This window comes from Vitis vinifera, chromosome 13 (genome assembly GCF_030704535.1).
Source record: "Vitis vinifera cultivar Pinot Noir 40024 chromosome 13, ASM3070453v1".
Classification (NCBI taxonomy): domain Eukaryota; kingdom Viridiplantae; phylum Streptophyta; class Magnoliopsida; order Vitales; family Vitaceae; genus Vitis; species Vitis vinifera.
The window spans coordinates 1,642,234-1,661,129 of NC_081817.1; the positions used below are offsets into that span (position 1 = coordinate 1,642,234).

The 18,896-nt window shown below is 33.1% G+C and overlaps 2 protein-coding genes and 1 long non-coding RNA gene across 5 annotated transcripts; 2 read left to right on the plus strand and 1 right to left on the minus strand.

The window, feature by feature from the left end:
* The first annotated feature begins 620 nt into the window (after positions 1-620).
* LOC100251895 (uncharacterized) lies at positions 621-10,059 on the plus strand. 2 transcript variants are annotated; one of them, XM_002275265.5, is made up of 13 exons: positions 621-843; positions 2,103-2,198; positions 2,487-2,657; positions 3,068-3,133; positions 3,801-3,866; positions 4,403-4,519; positions 5,563-5,714; positions 5,921-6,011; positions 6,146-6,214; positions 7,903-7,994; positions 9,046-9,109; positions 9,469-9,580; positions 9,817-10,059. In XM_002275265.5, the coding sequence occupies exons 1-12, from the start codon at positions 634-636 to the stop codon at positions 9,571-9,573; spliced, it is 1,299 nt and encodes a 432-aa protein (XP_002275301.3). In that variant the 5' UTR covers positions 621-633; the 3' UTR covers positions 9,574-9,580; positions 9,817-10,059. The 2 variants fall into 2 exon arrangements, with proteins under 2 accessions (XP_002275301.3, XP_010658173.2); XM_010659871.3 differs by having other exon boundaries at positions 4,403-4,516.
* Positions 10,060-14,627: 4,568 nt separating this feature from the next.
* On the plus strand, positions 14,628-17,522 carry LOC100246693 (two-component response regulator ARR17). 2 transcript variants are annotated; one of them, XM_010659870.3, is made up of 5 exons: positions 14,628-15,235; positions 15,626-15,705; positions 15,863-15,940; positions 16,050-16,117; positions 16,211-17,522. In XM_010659870.3, exons 1-5 carry the CDS (start codon positions 15,097-15,099, stop codon positions 16,302-16,304), a joined length of 459 nt encoding a protein of 152 aa, XP_010658172.1. In that variant the 5' UTR covers positions 14,628-15,096; the 3' UTR covers positions 16,305-17,522. The 2 variants fall into 2 exon arrangements, with proteins under 2 accessions (XP_010658172.1, XP_002280746.1); XM_002280710.5 differs by having other exon boundaries at positions 14,630-15,235; positions 16,047-16,117.
* Positions 16,796-17,915, minus strand: LOC104881086 (uncharacterized). The gene is made up of 2 exons (XR_787111.3): positions 17,406-17,915; positions 16,796-17,216 (listed from the first exon to the last, which is right to left on the minus strand). It is a non-coding gene; the product is annotated as an uncharacterized LOC104881086 (long non-coding RNA).
* Between the last annotated feature and the right edge of the window lie 981 nt (positions 17,916-18,896).

Genomic DNA, 18,896 nt, shown 5'->3' on the forward strand with positions numbered 1-18,896 from the left:
ATTTTATATTGTTTTCACTTGTTTTTTTTGAATAGATTTTTGTTATATAAAAATAAACAATTTTCAAAAACTATTTTTCAAAATTATTTTTTACCACCTAGACCTAAATAGTGTTGAAAAAATTTATTTTTTAAAAAAATGTGCCATTTAACACAAAAAAAAATGTTCCTAATTGAAAACCATTTTTAAAAAAAAATATTTCAATACTTTTTTTTTTAATGTTACCTCAATAGGTTTTAGGGGTTGTTTGACCATGTTTTCTAAAACAATTCTTAGTTACTTTTAAAAACAAAATTTTATTTAAAAAACTAAATATAAAAAATGGTTTTCTTCACTTATTTTAAGTTTTTAAAGTATTTTTATATATTTAATTATTGCTAAAAAAAATCAGAAATGATAATTGAAAATACCTTAAATTTATTTTTAAAATATATATAAAAATATTTTTAATAGAAAAAAATTGTTTCCTATAAAAAATTTATCAAACATGTTTCCAAATTAGAAAACGGTTTAAGAGTTTCTAAAGAGGCCCCTGGACTTCCAGGCCAATCAGAAAACTTAGCAAATGGGCCTTTGGGCCTGGGCTTTCATGTATTTTTGGTAATGCCCATTTCCACAGCCCAAATAAATATTATGGGCAATGTTATTAGGGTTGCAGATAACGGGCTCCACCATCGGTGGCCCATAGAAACCCTGTATAAGGCGGCACTGTCCGAAACTGAACGACATTTTCGGAAGAAATCGGAGAGAAAAATGGCCACTGGCGACGCCGCTGCCAACGTCGTTCTCCGCAGAAAGCAAAGCATAGTGTCTTCTCTCTGCAAGCACCTCTCCTTGGATCCTGTAAGTTTCTGTTTGTTTCCTCTGAAAATTTTCCCAAACGTCCAATCTTTCTCATTTCTGCTGCAATTGCGGTTCTCCATTTGCTGCTCGAATCGGTTCTCATCACTGAATTTCATGCAATTTCTCACGCCTATCTATCGTTGTTGTTGAGTTGGAATTTCACGAGCTAGACTGACGAGTAGTTTGAATTTCTGGTCAGCTATATTATGCTGCAGTTGTAAATTTTCTTTTGTTGTTAGTGAGTATTGTTGCGATGTTTTGGAGTGGATGCGTGTGAATTGATTAGCTAGAAGTCGTGGATAATTGTCTAATGTATTGGATTCTGGGAATAGTTATGTGCTTTGAAGTGATCTGGTACCCTTGTTTGGGCAAAAAATTTATCGAGATTGTAATATCTATGCCATTTTTCCACACTTATAAGCTTGGAAGAAAATGCGTTTCTCTTGCACCTTGTGAATTTTTAAATTCTTCATTTCGTTACTGAGAAAAAAAAAAGGTAAGAAATGAATTATTTCATATTTAACAACCAAAAGGAAAAACACTACTAGCACAGTAGAGAAAAGATTTGTTTTTTTCTTCTTTTGTTTTACTATTTTTCTTCTCAACCAAATTGAGGCCTAAGCCTTCATTTGGACCAAAGAAAGTGTGAATGGAAAGACAAGAGCAAGGAAAAAGGAAGGGAAAAAAAGTGAAGAAAAATAAAGGAAAAGTAAGTTTTTAGCTCATTAGATATTTTCTCCAATGCATAAGTTCTTAAATAATTTTCTTATTTTTCATTTTTCATTCTTGTTTCCATGGCAAATGAAACAGTAGGATTTGAGAGTCCTTCCTTTTCTTTTCCTTTTTTCCCTTTTCCTATCACTTTTCAACGTTCAAACAAGTATTAATATTTATATAGTATGATTATTTTCTAATAAAATGTGCACTTGAATTGTGTCTATTGGAAAACAAAGGAAAAAAAGACTTGAATTGTGAGTCGGCGTTTGTACAGGGCTTCTTGACTATGATGTTTATGGCTCCACTTCTGAACAAGTGGATTCCCCATTTTTTCAGGCATTGTGTGCGAGTCCATTTGAACTTGCATGAATTGTTAATTCAGGAAAGTGATTTAACAGTTTAACTTGTGTTAGTGGTTTCTTCATGTTTGAATTATTTAATTTATGTTGATTTGCAATTTTGCTTAGGACTGGTAATCTGTTTGATCACTGTACTGTTATTATGACAATTCTATAGCTGAATCCTATAATTTATTTGTGCAGAAAATTTTCTTGGATAGCATTGTGGAAAATGATATTAAGAGTTTGTGTGCAAATATATTGAAGTCATCAGGAAGGGCTCCCAAAAACAGTGATGAGGTAAAGTTGGGTTGGTTCAGTGATGGGCATTTCTATTAGTCTTTATGCATAAGCATTTTCCCTTGTAGCTACTGTAATATTAAAGTTACTAAAAAGAATTCATATTGTCCTTTTTTTTTTTTTTTTGGTACCTACTTGGATTAGCTTATTTTCTTGTCAATTTCTAGTTAAACATCGTATCCATGGGATGAAATCATCTCACAGAACCTCTGTAGTTTTAGTTTTGGTAGCCTCTCATGAAGGATTTAGATTTTATCCATAATCTCAGATTTTGACTTTTGATTGTAGGTGTCCAAGTGGATATCTTTTGCAGAGAGTTATCCTGTAGATTCTAAGGCATGCTTTGGGGCCCTCCATGTTATAAATGAGGAATTGGCTGAAAAGTCAGTTCTCATGGGTGATGGATTGAAACCCTCCGAAGCTGATGTTATTGTTTTTTCTTTGCTACATCCATTTGTGGTATGCATTCTCTATCTTTTGTTACCAATCATTTTTCACATTGACCATTCATGTGTCTTATTTTTTTGAAAATTGAGATCTTCATGTTTCTTGCGCTGTACTGGGATCCTTTTAACACCACAACAAGTGGTGGACCAACTGACATTCTATTATCATTCAGTTCTCTAAGTTTTTACAAGGGTTTACTCTGAAATATTAAGTATATGAAAACATATTAATTTGCATTTCTTTCTCTAAGATTGAGTTTGAGGAGGATGTTATGGTTAGGCTTATTTGTAACATAAATCTTTTTAAAGAGCTAAGGATTCAAAAGGAGAAAACTGCCACTGTTTTTTATTAAGAAAATTAAGTTTAGATGCATGCAAAGTACTTGACATTCTAATGACTTCGGGCTGGTTTTATGTTTCCAGATTGGTCTTCCAAATACAGAGCGGCAAAAGTTGCCACATTTGGTGAGATGGATGGAGTACATCCAGGTGGGAACACCCTGTTTGGTTTTTTCTTTTTTAAACTCATTAACATGTGTAGTAATGTTCTGCAAAAAAAAAAAAAAAAAGTGTCTGGACATGCTATCATAAGGTGAAATGCAGTAAGTTGGCAATAAATAGTTGCTTTGAACTTTTGAAGGTTTAAGAGTTGTTTATATGGTATCCTTGGGCACCAGTTGTCTCATTCTGAAAAGATATATTATTGTGATCAGTTCCATTTTTTGCAGTTAATGCACTAATCTGAAATATTGGTTTCAGTGCCACCTTCTAACTAATCTACATTTAATAGTTAATGTTTTATGATTTTTAAGCCTGTCTTCATTCTGAAGACTGCAGGTTTTGTCTAGAGGTTTTAGCTTACACTTCTTTATGTTCTTGGACCAAGTCTTGTTCCAAGCATTTTTTTTACGGTAGATATCACTTATCCCTATCATGCTAAGATGATGAGAGCACATTTAATGAATGTTGGGCATATGTTGCCACCAAATTAGCAGTTCCTTGTGTCAACTATGCAGGCTTCCTTCAGGAACCTAGCTTCCTTTTACTAGTGTTCTGATCTTCAATTTAGTCATGGTTACCAGTTATTATTGTGCCTGTTTCCATTGAGATTTTAATGAATCAGTGCTTTTAAACATTTTGTAATTTATTTTTGCAGAGCAAGGAGAATTTTGGAGAGTTATTTCCAAAGATTTTGTTAGAGAATGATGTAATTGAGCTTCCAGTGAGTATCTTTAACCTACAACTGCTGCTGCTTTGTTGGTGACCCATATTCTATGAACTGTTGAAGAGTTGTTCAGTATTGTTAGATTTTTGCATCCTTGTTCAATTGGCATTTAGATTGTACCATTTCAAGTGCTTCTTTTGTGGTCTTTACATTGCTGTTAGGATAAGGGAATGAAAGGTTGAGGATGGTTCAAATAGAAAGGAAGAGTTTGTATTCACTTCTGTGGATGTCATATTATACTGGTTAAACACAGATTCTGCTAGAATGTTTAAGTGCAAGGTTGCAGAAGCTTTCTTTATAGCCATAAAGGTATATTCATGTGCTGCTAACATTGGCCCTGGTGTTGCATATCACATTAGAACACTTGCTTCTGTGCTTGAGTTAGAATGGGCTTAATATGGGTGACCTCTTTCATTTGCTGCAACTTTAATTCCCCTCTTTTGTGGAGTTTCTTGTTTGCAGAAATCATCCACCTCCTACTATAACGTGTTAGAGGATACATTTTTAATATTCTTTCCTTCACTTTGTTGCAGAAACCAAAAATTGTAGTTAAGTTGGAGGCAGATCCAAATGCAAAAAAGACTGTGCAGAGCACAAAAAATGCAGATAATACAGAAGCAAACCCAAATTCAAAGAAGAGTGATGTTGTGGTAAATTCTTTTCCCTTTTTATTTTTTTTTGTGTGTGGTGGTGTTGGTTATTTTCAATTCAAAATCTTGATATTATGCACTCCATTTTCTAGGCAGTAGCATTCATTTTCCTTAACAGCTTGGGATTTAGGTGGAGGTATCCTTTCTTTAACAACAGCCCTGTGGACAAAGTATTGCCATAACTTTTTTTTATTAGATAATAAGAGAATTTTTTCTGAGAAGATAATTTACAAAATAACTGGTTCAGAACTTGGGGCTGTACAAAGATCCAAGGTTCTTAGAAGCACTTTGTAGAAGCAGGTACAGAAGCTGGAGCAGGAAAATGCTTGTCCTAAAGTGGTTTAGAGATAAGGGCCATTAGGATGTTTAGTTAGTAAGTTACCAACAGATACATTTCCTATGGTGTTTCCATATATTATCATATATAAGACAATAGACTTTGTGTATATATAAATACATGCAACTCTGTTAGATATGCATTGATTTCATCAAAAAATGTAGTTTATATTTTTTCTATTTCTTTGTTTCAAGTGATTTTTCATTTTTCATTTCAACAATTGTCACCATTTACCTACCCAACAAGTGTAGGGGCACAATGCAGAGGATTTGTCAGAGCCCACCAGTTTAACTTTTAAGGTTTATAAGGATACTGGGATATTGATCTTCAATGTCAAACACGAAGATTCAATAACTTCACTCTTCCCCCTATTGATCAATTATTTAACATTTTTCTGTTGCCTATCAAAAAAAAAAAAAAACTTACCTCCATTGACCCAAGTCCCTCTTACAGTAATTCAAGTAAAAAACCAAATAAATGTAAATGCTGCATGTGAGGTCAAAGACACATGTTTATTAAGTAATGGTAGTCAACTAGAACAATGATGTGGCTTTGTTAGCATTTACTTCAATAAATGGTATTAGTAAGATTTAAGTCTCGGTTTGAAATTTGAGAAATTTTTATTGTTGCCCTGAGCTCTAAATTTTTTTCCACTGTGATATTCCTGCACAATGACATTGCTCTTTTGTTCTTTTGGAACTTTAAGAAAAAAGTAACAGGAAATAATGCTGCTGCTGAGCAGAAGAAGAAATTACCTGAAAAAGAAGCAGTTGAGAAAGATAAAGAAGTCAGCATCAGTTTGCTCAATATACAGGTTGGACTTATTCGGAAAGCATGGAAGCATCCATCTGCAGATAGGTGTGCTGTAATCTCTTCTCTTTCTCTTCCTTTCGGTTTTCATTTTTCCTTTTTCCTTCTCAAATTTATATTGCCTACAACCTGAGGTACCTCAAGCCTATAGGTTCTAAACTGTCTGAATGCCAATCTAATGGTTTAGGATTTAATATGATAGCTACTCCTTCTATTCAGTCACAACATTTCGTTTATTTTGATCTATGATGCAGTTTACTGGTTGAAGAGATAGATGTTGGAGATGCAAAATTACGGCAGGTGGTCAGTGGCCTTGCAAAGTATTGTAGTCCAGAGGAGTTGACGGTATGTATAATACTAGAGTTGGTTAGGGAAAGTTCCTGCACTTGATTTTTCTTTGTTCTTTTCAAGGTTTTCTTATTATTTTCTGATGTTTATTTCTAAAATGGGTCTTTTTGATGTTGGTTCCTGATGTTTAGAACCGTCGTGTTGTGCTAATCACAAATGTTAAACCTGGAAAGCTACGAGATGTGATGTCAGAAGGACTGGTAATCATTTTTCCCTTGTATTATGGTTGTCAGACTTTGCTCATGTGTCTGCTTTATCAGTCAAATAAAGATGCATGTCATGTCCAGTTTAGTTATGAAAATATTGCAAAACTACAAATGGTTACAATCAAAGCCTCGTTCATTGGTTGTAAGAGATTCCCAACTTTTGCTTAGCCATGTAAAACAGTATATATAACAGAAAGTACACTTTTTTTATTTCATCAAAATCATATGCCTTGTAAGTTGAAATGCTACCTACCTCCGTAAGGGGATGAGATATTCATCCCCTTCCCTGTGCATTCAGAAATTCAAACAAGACATGCTTTCTAACTTTTTAGGAATTGGCTAGTATGAGATCTTACATTGGTTAGGGAAAGAAGTTTCCTACACTTTATATGTAGTAAGCTTTTTTGAACTGTGTAGATTCATTCCTAAGCCGTGTGGGTGTTAGACCTAAGACAACAATATCTACATGGGAGGGAGCATGTCATTACAAATGGTGCTGGAGTCAGGTCCCTGATTTGATATAGAAGCCTGAGTGAGTGTTTTGACTTGTCCCTTGTGCCTGCACAGTGAGAAAAGAGGGAGAGAGGAGGAGCAAAGCATATCTCATGTTAAACAAATGACGTGGGCTGAAATTATTGCCAGCATTTAGGCTATTAATCATGACCTGACTTGCTTTCTTCCGACCTACATAAATATAGGGAAAAAGGAGTAGGTCAGTTTCATATACATTTTCATCATGTTTTCACATTCCACATGTGGTAATGATGATAGACTGCCATTTGATTATTATAAATGTTGTATATTAGGTTTACCATACTATTATATAGAACTTTGGAATTCCTTTATATGTCAAAACACTGATAATCAGTTCACAGAATATTTATGGACATAGTAGATTACTTTTCCAAATCAAAGGCCTTTTCATGTATACCCTGGAAGACATCTTTGGTTGGTGGAGTTCCAGTTGAATTTTCTCACGACGCTTCAGGAAAAGAAAATAGTCCAGAGTGCAACATTTTTATCAGATACATGGCCTCATTGGGCCTCCTGGGGAGAATATTACCTAATCTATTGGTGAATGTCTTTGTATTGAACTATCCTGGTCTTCAGATGGAAAAGGAATACAATTTGATATCTGTCTGAAACTAGGATTAGGAAGAATGCAGAACTTGAGTCACAGTTATGACTTAAGGCCTAGGGGATTGAAGGCTCTCCTGCAAGATTTCCAATGCCTAAAAAGTGGATGAGTTTGCCAGTTGAATGTATAACATATGGATCCCATATGTCAGTGGAGTGATCAGATGAACCCCCTAGAGCAGATAGAAGTGTGCTTGCCTGAACCTCTTTGCTAGTAGCTGCAGACATATTTATTATTGTCCTTCTATGGGACTGGTTGCTTGATTTTCTTTATAAGATTTCTGAAGCAATCTGTACTCTAGAAGTCTGTAAATAAACATGTTTTTTTGATCGATGAATTCTGTAAATAAACATCCAAAGCATCCTCATCTATTCTTCTTCTATATTTCACCCTTCTCACCTTAACAATTCCCTTAAAAGGGGGTCATAACCATGAAAATCAAAGAGCTAAGGTTTCTGCAGCAATATCTTTTACTGAAGCTAACTTGTTAACTTATCAATTCAAACAAGAAGAGGTTATTCTGTTTCTGATTCCCTTTCTCTAGGTGCTATGTGCTTCCAATGAAGATCACACTGGTGTAGAGCCTTTGCTCCCTCCAGAAGGTGCCAAAATTGGGGAACGTGTTTCATTTTCTGGGTAAGCATGCTAAAATTACTAAAAACTAACTTACATCCATTGCCTGAATGCTTTGCATGCAGTTGTTGTAAAATTTTGGAAGGAGTACCAATATGATAAGGGCTCGTTCGGTACTATTTCTATGGCAGCATATTTATACAAACTCTCTGCATCATTTAACATTACTAGGAAGATTTTTTCTTGGTTGAGCTTTCCGTTTTGTTTATAACTTCCTTGTGCTGGAAATGACTAATTTATTGAGGGAAAATGACTTATGACTAATGTATTGAAGTTTATCTCGAGAAAAATTTATCTACGATGTTTTGATCTGTTCAACCCTCAGTTCTGGGGGTTGAGCTTACCCCTTATGTAGTTCATCAAAGTTCTCAATCAGCATACCCTTAGGCCTTAAGTACATTGTTGAGAGGCACCCCTGTCTGATGTGAAGACATTTGAATTATTAAAATATCTTGCAGTGGATCGACAAGTTTGCTACTATGTGGAGGAATGGAGATGACCCATTCCAACCTCCAAAGGATTTCTTTACATGAACCAGAATTTGAACTTAACCATGATTTCTTTTTAATCAGAAATGGATAAAACAAGTACATGGGAAGGATAAGACTTACCCCAAAAAAAAAGTACATGGGGAAGGATAAGGATTCCTCCTCTGATTTACAAAAGTTTATCAAAAAATGGAAAATTGAACCGTCTCTAGTATACTAATAAGACCTATACATCTATACAGAAGCATACAAGAATCTTCAATGTAAACCTCTCATCTCTCCATGAGGATTAGCACATCTCATTCTCCTCACTATCCAAAATCTTATGACTTGTACACTGAATTCCAGTCAAGCTGAACAACATTGAGAACAATGCTGCTAAACGCCAAGGTACAAGGGGTCCAGAAAGATGAATAGAAATGAATTAGATCCTGAACTTAACCATGATATTTTATTCCTTGACTTGATAATCATAACATGACTAGTTCTTTTCTTTTTGGCATTAAATGTAGTTTTCCCCATGGCTGTGTTTGTTAACATGCTTTTGTGAATGTTTCCATCTCTAGGAATGAGGGTAAACCAGAAGATGTCTTAAACCCAAAAAAGAAACAATTGGAGAAGATAACACCGGTATGTGCTTTATTTTCCTGGTTTGTGCATTTCTAATATGGGTTGAGAAGTGGGGTAGCACTTGTCAACATAGTTGTCTGGATATTATGGTTGGTGATGCTGCCACTTTTTTACCCTTTTTTTTTTTGTGTGGATGTTTATTGGGATGAAGAAATTACTGGTGGGATCCTTGTGTATGATCGATCAAGGGTGGATATGTTTCCAGGTCATCTAACTTAATCGGTCCAAACTACAAACTTCTTGCCATGGGCATAGATCCGAACTACAAACTTAACCATCCCCTTATTTATGTTGAGTGTGACCATTGACTGAAATGTCTTGAATTATATCTTTTGATCATGGGATTTTCATGGATGCAGCATCTTTTCACTGATGATAAGGGTGTGGCCACATTCAAGGGGATACCATTTATGACTTCGGGTGGCCCATGCACATGTTCTATTCCCAAAGCAAGCATCAAATGACCATGACGTATGTGCTCGGTATCATTAACTCCCATTACTGTAAACCTGATCTGTTGGGTCATGCAAACTATGTTGCTCACTGATCAGTGTTTACAGGTTTTTGTCTCTGTTTTTAAGCTCTACATTTTGACGATGGAGACACATCATAAAAATGCACGTGCTTGTTTTTTTTGTTTATTTTACTGTCTTCTATTGCTTATATGGTCACATGAAAGGGCTTTAATATACTGTTACATTTCACAGATTACACAGGTCCCGCATTCCACTTGAGCCTGATGGTGCAGAAGGCCAAGCAGATCAGAGCGTTAACCCATCACCCCCCCTGCTTGTTATACTAAGAGGTAGTGTGAGTGAGAGCATATTAAAAACGACTTTCTTCCCTTTTTTTCTTTGAGAAATTTGTTTCTCCAAAGGAGCAATCTTTAGAAGATCTATGTATCTATCACAATCTTTTATTTTAATTCCGCCAGTAGAAGTTTTCCCTCCTGCAGTTTTGTCATTTCTTACGTGCTTTACCCATTCGATTAGTTGACATCATGATCTTTGATTCACCAGTTTTTGGATACATGTATATGCCTCTTTTGGCTGGCACCCAAGTGCTTGAATCATAGCTTATAGACATACCCAAAGTAAGGTCATGTCCGAACATGTCCCAAATCCCCAACTAGATCTAGGACTGGAATGGACTTGATCTCATATGTTCACCTGCGAGGGCGCAATTAGGCTACCCTCTCTGTTCACATGTGGCCAAGGCTCTCAGAAATCAAACTGTTTTTGTTTTGGTTAGTGTAGCAGTAGTTGCTTTCAGGGACTGTCCCCATGGCTGACTGCTGTTTTGTTTGTTGGAAAGGGTGGAAATTCAATTGTTGCCATGTGGACAGCTATGAATTGGAGCACAAACATGGGTTACCTGCCGACCTCCATCTCTAAACTGGCATGTGTCTCACTTGGATTTGTTCTTTTGGCCATTCATGAACTTGACCATGCAGTAGAGTAAAAATTATTCATAGAACTAAGAGAGCTGCAGAGGTAAAATTAGAATGTTTCATATTTGATATAGAAATTTTTGTGTAGGGTTTTGGTGGACTGTTTGGAAATCTCATTTATGGGGGTGGAAGATGAAAGAAAGTAAATATGACATAGGATTCCGTGGGTAAAATGGTGGGGGAAGAAAGGAGAGAGAGAGAGGGGGGAAGGGGGGACATGGATGTCCGTACAACAGCGAAACAACCCAAATAACAAAGATTCTGTTTTGGTCCCATCCTTAAAATTGTTACCATTCTTACCATTCATTGGGCAGTCTCAGCAGAATCTCTAAGTCAGAATCAGATCTTTCTTGACCAAAGTTCATACGTTGTTTCTTCTTTTGATTTTGGGTTTGGCTAACCTCCAAATCTCCAATGTATATCTGTTTCACAAAAGAACCCAAACCCAAAAAACAAAGAAGTCTAATTCAATGTCCTTATTCCTCACTCCACCTCATGTTGCCAACTTGCCACAATATTGTAATCTTTTTATTTTATTTTATTTTTTCTTTTGTTATTGTGATTTGATGTTGGGTTTTGACTTTCCTTTTCTGATTTCATTTCCCCTCGTGTTATTCTTTTTGGGCCCCCAACCTATCTGTCTGGATTATGATGTCATGACATGACCCTTTGGTTAATATATTCCTTTTCAATCTATCTTCTCTTTACACATGATTAATTACAAGAAAATTTTGCTACCATGGATATGGCATAAAAAGATGTTATGATACATGGGATGAGGGTGAAAGCACATGACACTAAGATTGAATTAAAAAAAAAAGAAAAAAAGTTTAATAAAATAATGAAAAATATAATAAAAAGCAATCTAGGTTATATTTGATAATGTTTTTTAAAAATAATTTTTGAAAATGTTATTTGATATTTTGTAAAATAAAAATCTGTTTGGCAATTTGAAATATTTTAAATAATGTTTTAAAAATAATTTTTATATTTAGTGTTTTATTTTTAATTATTTTACATATTTGAATAATTATTTTCTAAAACAATCTTTAAAAAATAAGTTAAAATAATAAAAAATAACTAAAAAAAATTATCAAAACTATGTTGTTTCATCTTCTTAATATTTCCTTTTTTTTTCTTTGGAGAATAGTTAACTATTCTTAAAAATAATCAAAAAACATGCTCGTAATCACTCGAAATATGTGAAACATTGAAAATTATTTATAAAATGTTTTTATGAGAATTATTATAAGTGATTTTTTAAAAATATTTTATAAATTATGTCAATCATTTAAATTTTTTTCAAAAATAAATTTTTATAGCTATTTATAATTTTATTTATTGAAAAATAAATTCAAATTTTTTGTTTGAAAAGAAATTGTGGAAATTATTCTTGTGTCAACAGGGCTCTATACACCCCATTTTGGATATCAATTTTTGGAATGCCTATTGAAATGATTTAATTTTGAAAAATGTCAAAAATGTTCCTTTTTATTTTTATTTTTGAGAATTGTATCATTCTAATATTTGTTGTCATATAAACTTTTTTTTTTTTTGAAAGGTATTAAGCCTCCGTTTGGCAATAATCTTGATAAGAAATATTCATGCCAAAAGCTAAAATATTCCCCCCACTTGAAAAAGCATAACCTTGTACATTTCAAATTGTAAATATAACCTCAAATGGACCAAAATACCCTTGTGTTATACTTTGATGTGAAATAAAAATTGATATAAAAATTGTATTTTTATCCATTATTTTGCAAAAATGATTTTTTTATTTAAGAAAAGGAATCAATTTTGGGTGAATAAATATCGCTTTTAATAAAATGATTTTTATTTCTTATTATGAAAAGAATTGGGATTATTTTTGCAAAATAAAGTCATATTTTAATCCTTTTAATAATGAGTTATTTGATTAAAAAGGCAATTGAAAACCCAAATTTGTAAATCTAACCTCCATTTTTTACCATATTTTGACTAAAATGCCCTCATTCTTTTCTTATAAAACCAATCATTTTTATAGAAACTTATATATAAATATTTGAAATAATTAACGACGTTTCTATAAAAAATGGGTTACTCTAAAAAAATCTATATGAAAAATGTTACAATCACAAATATGAAAATTATTCCCTTTCAACTAATTAAATTTTTAATAATATCCCTAGAAATACTTTTATTCCACCTTTGTGCCTTTTGTTAGTATCACTTTTGTTATAAAAAAGCCTTAATAAAAAATTAATTATTATTTAAAGAATAAGAAAGTGCTTTCGATTTTTAGTTGTATGTTGTAGTAAAAAACCCATTTTCCAAAAAGTTTCAAAGTTTTTAAAAATGTCACATCATGGAGGGGCTCTAAATAAAGAGGAGTATAAAAAATTTCAAATTGCCTTTTTATTTTCAAGCTTTGAGGTGAGAAAAAAATTGAGTGGTCTAAAAAAATTCATTTGAATCAAACTAATTAATTTACATTTTTTTTAGTGATTTAGATTTAAATTTAGATTGATATGCATGAGTAATAATTTAATTGTACAATATTATAACTTCAAAATTTAATTGCTACTTATTTAGAGCATTGTAGAATAATGTACATAGAATTATTTTTTTTTAGTTTTTTTTACAAAGTTATGGTTATTATTATTAAGAATTTATTTAACAGTGATTGTAGAAAACATTTTTAATTTAAAAAGTTTTTTTGAAAAAAAAAGTATTTTATAAAATTTAGAAAACACTTTTAAAAATATAAAAAATGGCTTATTATATTAAAAAAATTATTATAATATTTTCTTAAAAAACACTTGACAAATAATTATCCTAAAAACATTTTTAGAGAAAACACTGTCCATTGCATATTAAGACTTCTTGAACTAGTTTAATATATTATTGTTCACAAATCAAATAAAATTGAACTCATTGGGTCTCTTTTCAAATTTGATCAATTCAATTAAATTTGATCATTCAAATTTGTCAAAAACCTCTTTATGGGGAAAGGAAAATTAAGAAAAAAAAGATGAAAAAGAAAAAAAAAATTAAATTGCCCTAATATTACCCATAAAATATTGTAAGATTGGAAAAAGGGTTGGATGCAAATTCTAGATGTGACCAAATCTAGAAAATCTTGGTAACACAATTTAGAAGGATTGACCATTCCAATTATCTATTATTATTATTTTGCAATTTTTGTACACAATCTCAAATCCTAGACAAAACTAGGTAAGATATTGAAGAGAAATGTTTCAAATTGTACAAATTTGGTCATAAAACCTAAAATCCAAAGGAATCTTCTTGGAAAAAATACATTAAAAACCACAAAATTGTGAATTCAAAATCATATTCATTAGCATCTAGAAAGGAAGTAATACTTAGAAATACTTGTGGGACTTTGCATTTTACTAATAAATATGACAATGAAGCCCCACCAGAGCAAAATCTATACTCTAATCTTTTACCTTAAATATAGATATAATTTTTTTTTTTTAAATAATCTACCATTTGGGCTTGAATGAAACCATAAATCCTAAATCCATAAACATTACTTTGAAAAATCACGAAGAAAAATCTTATAAATCCAATTTTTTACCATTAAAAAAAAAAGGAAATTACCACTTGGGGTTTATTAATAAATCATAACCCATCAATATTTCATTCAATAAATTATAACTCAAACCTTGAAAACCCACCAACCAAAACTTAAAAAATTCTAAATTTTACCATTGAAAAAATAAAAATAAAAAGATTTACCACTTGGATTTATCATTTTGAAAACCCACCAAGCAAAATTCAAAACAAAATTGGGGGGTGAATGGTGAATGGTGATGTGATGACACATAGGGTGGAGTAGTAAAAATGTTAAAATCAAAGGCATGAATGAAACGACGTCGTATTGGTGGGCCTCAGTTCGAATTCCTGGTTTTTTGGCATTGTGAAGGAGGCTGACTGATCCAAAATCCAAACAGTACAATGGGAAAGTGAGCTGGAGGATCTGGCAGAAGGACATGCAGATACTGATATTGATACTAGAGAGAGAAAAACCTAGAGAGAGAGAAAAAATATTATACATATATATATTTTACACATGGGCTACGGTTGCTATGGTGGTAGTCGACACTGGTGAAGAAGAGAGAGAGAGAGAGAGAAAGAGAAGGTGAAACAAAGGGACTGCATCGAATCAGGAGAAACCCCAAAAGGATCACGAAATATCTGTGACTTTGATTTCTTCTGCTGATTCCTTTTTTCTTCCTAAACCCCACCTCATCTTCTTCTTCTTCTTCATATCTTCTTCTTCTTCTTGTTGCTATCATTCTTCTGCCTTCTTCTCTGTACTTTGTCTATAAATACCACCCACCATTTACGTTCATTGCAGCATACACCATACCATACACATCTCGTGTGTCTCTCTGCTTCCTTCTTTATTGTTCTTGTCAGAGGATTGTTTCATTTATTGCTCTCTTTCTCTCCTCTTTTATTGCCATCTCCCTTTACTTTTCTTTTTTCCCTCTCTATCTGTTTTTTATTTTTTGAGTGTTGAGTGGAAGCCATGGATGCTGCTTCTTCTTCTTCAGCTAACGACATGATGGTTATGGATTATGGGGATGAACCCCATGTTCTTGCCGTCGACGATAATCTCATTGACCGCAAGCTCATTGAGAAATTGCTCAAGAACTTCTCTTGCAGAGGTATATATATTTATACATAATGATACAGCAGAAGTTACCTGACTTTTTGCTTTTTGTTTTTTTTTTACTTTTTGTTTTGTGATAAACGACGTCGTTTTGGCTCCTTTGTGTTTGTTTGGGTTTCATGGCAATGGCATTTTCAGAGCAGGGAACTGAGATTTTGATGAAAGTGAATTTTGGGGGCATTTTAATTTGAATATAGATGAAGTCTTTGTTTATAACCCCCCCCCAAAAAAAAAAAAACGAAAAAAGGGAATGCCCACTTGATATTTTTCTGCAAAGGTGGTGTGTTTGCATGTTCACAATGTTGAAGATTGGAAAAATGAGAAATTTGGTTGTGGGGTTTGTAGATTACTGATAATATTCATGGTTTTGAATCTTTTGATGCAGTGACCACTGCAGAAAATGGGCTGAGGGCTTTGGAGTATCTGGGTTTGGGTGATAATCAACAGACCAGCCACAAAGCCAGTGTATGTCACCTTCTTTTCTCTCCCCATGAATGTCTTTAATTTTAAGAAAAAGTTTTCAGAATTTTATCATTTCTCCTTTTGGAAGATCAACAAAGAATGTAACTAAGAAAGCCTTTTTGGGTTATAGTAATCCATAGTTGTTACTAATTCTATGCAGGTTTCAAAGGTGAATTTGATAATTACAGACTACTGTATGCCAGGAATGACAGGCTATGAGCTGCTCAAGAGAGTCAAGGTTAGTAAAGTCAAATTTTCCAGGAAAGTTCCCTCTGCTTTAACCTTTTTTTAAGCCCTTAATTCTTTATTTTTATACTTTTCTTTTTTTCTCTCCTTCCAAGCAGCAGTCATCCATCTTGAAGGAGGTTCCAGTTGTGATAATGTCATCAGAAAACATCCCAACTCGAATCAATAAGTAATTCACCAACCATGACTGCAACACTTTTTCTTCCTGTTCATGGCTATGGTTGTTCTTGTTGCTTACTAGATCTTGACTGTGTATGCACAGGTGCCTGGAGGAAGGAGCTCAAATGTTCATGCTAAAGCCCCTCAAGCAGTCTGATGTGAAGAAACTAAGATGTTACTTGAAGCACAGAAGCTAAACACATTTTTTCCCTAGAAAATTAAGCAAGAAAATCCATCCCTAGGGGCAGGACACCTTTTCCATACACAGTAGTAGTAGTAGACTAGTAGTAGTAGTATTACCCCCGCGCCCCCCCCACAAAAAAAACCCACAATCCCTGCATAATTGTATGAGAATAGTTTCAATGAATGAATATTCTTGTTTGGTGGCCTTCAACTCAAAGTTATCTTTTTCCTGCTCTGTTGGTTAGGCGAGAGAATATATTCTAGTATGAGAAAACCCACCATTGTTCTTGTTAGTTTGACAGTTCAAACTGGTTCCCCCCTTTTTCTTTATCCTTTTTGTTCTTCATCAATCATCAATGGAGACAGTGTTGCCATATTCGATCCCCCCTAACATTAAAGTAGTATTCAATGAACCGTATGATCATTCAATGCTAGTGAAAATGAGAATCTAATGTCGTCAATCAAAACCCCAATGAACACAAACAGCCTGTTAACAGAGACATTATTTTAAAGAGAGAAAAGAATAAACTTTGGAAGATTCCAATTGTTTTTCTTTTTTTCTTCTTCTTCCTCTACAAGTTTCTTGATCTTTTTCTCGTGTTTTCTCAGCAACCAATCAAATTGAGGGTACGGGAGAATCAAACACAAAAAAAGAGGAAATCAAACAGGTTGGATCAGAATGTTTGAATTGATAAATTCAGAAATGCCTATGGTGGTGGTGCCTGCAATCATCCCACCCAAAGCATTGAATTATGGGGTAACAACTCACAAACAAGCATCTCCCGATCCCTCTAAACGTAGCCGAAACCCAAAAAAAAGGGCAGCAGCAGCTTCCCAGAAGCGAATCGCCTCTTGGCCTGCTCCTTGAAGACCGCTCACTGCCATGATGATGATGATCAACCATGCTCTTCCTTCACCAAAACCACCTAAAATAACAAACACCCAAAACATACATCAAAATTAGAACACCCCATATGCCCCAATCAATCCATGGAATGATCAACCAATAAATCACAAACACCCAGAAGCAATACATCAAAATCAAGCCAGCCCAAATGCTCCAATCAACCAATGCAATTCAAAAGAAAAGAAAAAGAAAATCTCCATATGTTTACCTTTCACTCCTAATGATTGATGCTTGGGAAGGTGAGACTCAGAGAAACCAGAAAAACAGCATGGTCAGATGAGGAAAAGCCCTTTTGGATCAAGCCCAGAAGCAGGGGGTTTGTCACTGAATATGAGAGATGAGAAAAATCTATTTATTGGATCAAACTGGGTTTGCCGAATGGAGAAGTAAAGTAGGAAGGAAACTGCTGGCCCAGGTGGAGAAAGCGCGTTGCTTCCGTGTTGGGTTTCAGTTCTGGACATGTAAGCAAATTGGGTGTGCTTCTTTTTTTTTTTTTTTTGGCCTTCCATGAAGGTTGGGTCTTATCATCAATTTAGTGAAGTTGTTGCAGAGCTTGTAGGTAGAAACATCAACATGGTGGTTCAACTTCCTACCAAGAACATGAGAACCTAGAAAGATCAATTGTCCCCACATTGCAGCTAATGGAAAGTGATTTTCATTTAGTTTTTGAGCTTCTACTAGTTTCATTGAGGGCTTGTTTGTATCCATTTCTGACAAGTCAACTTTTTAATTTCAATAATAGCTTTTATGTCTATTAATTAGGAAGGTCGGAAAAATATTACTTTTTTATAGAAATTTTATTTTGATTTATACAAAAATTTTCATCATATTTAATAAAATTTATAAAATATCAATATTATATTTTGAAAATTATAATTTGACTTCAACTTCAATTTAAATTGAAGACAAAAAAAAAAAAAAAAAAAAGACCAAGGCATTAGATCGTAACTTCCTTTAATTATAAACTAATTTTACGACTTCAAATTTAAATAATTTAATTTTAGTCTTTGTGATTTTTGTTAACCAATAATTTGTTTTTATTTTATTTTATTTTATTTATTCATTTTATTTATTGTATTTTAAGAATGTTTTGAATAGAAATTTGACTGGATGCGATAATTTTCAATATAATTTATTTATATTTTGCAAAGGTATTTAGTTTAGTTGTAATTTTGTAAACACCATTTGCTAGACCTCTTAGTAAGTATGTTTTGTCCTTTTATCTTAATTGGACTCTTAACTTTAATAAATGTTAAATATGATGTAAAAAATTAGGATATGCAAAGGATTTTTATAAGAGATGGGGTGGGTTTTTTTATTTTATTTTATTCCTACCCCATTCTATCCCATTAATTAAAATAAACGGTTTAGGGGTTAGTTTGAGATTATTATTATTATTATTATTATTATTATTTTTCAATTCAGGACAAGTTTGGGCATTGTTTTGTTATGCCTTGTCCTACCTAGACTATGTATATAATCAATTTTAAAAAATAATTTAATTTAATTTTTTTAATTTCCCCAATTTTAACACATAAAATACTAAAAAAAAAAATTACTTTTTAATAAAATAAGTTATAAAAATTATACTATTTTATTTATTTATATAAAAATTTAAACCAATGGAGTGAGTATGTGAGATTCTTGTACCAAATTGTCCCATTTATTTATTTATTTTTATTAAGATAAAGATGAAAAT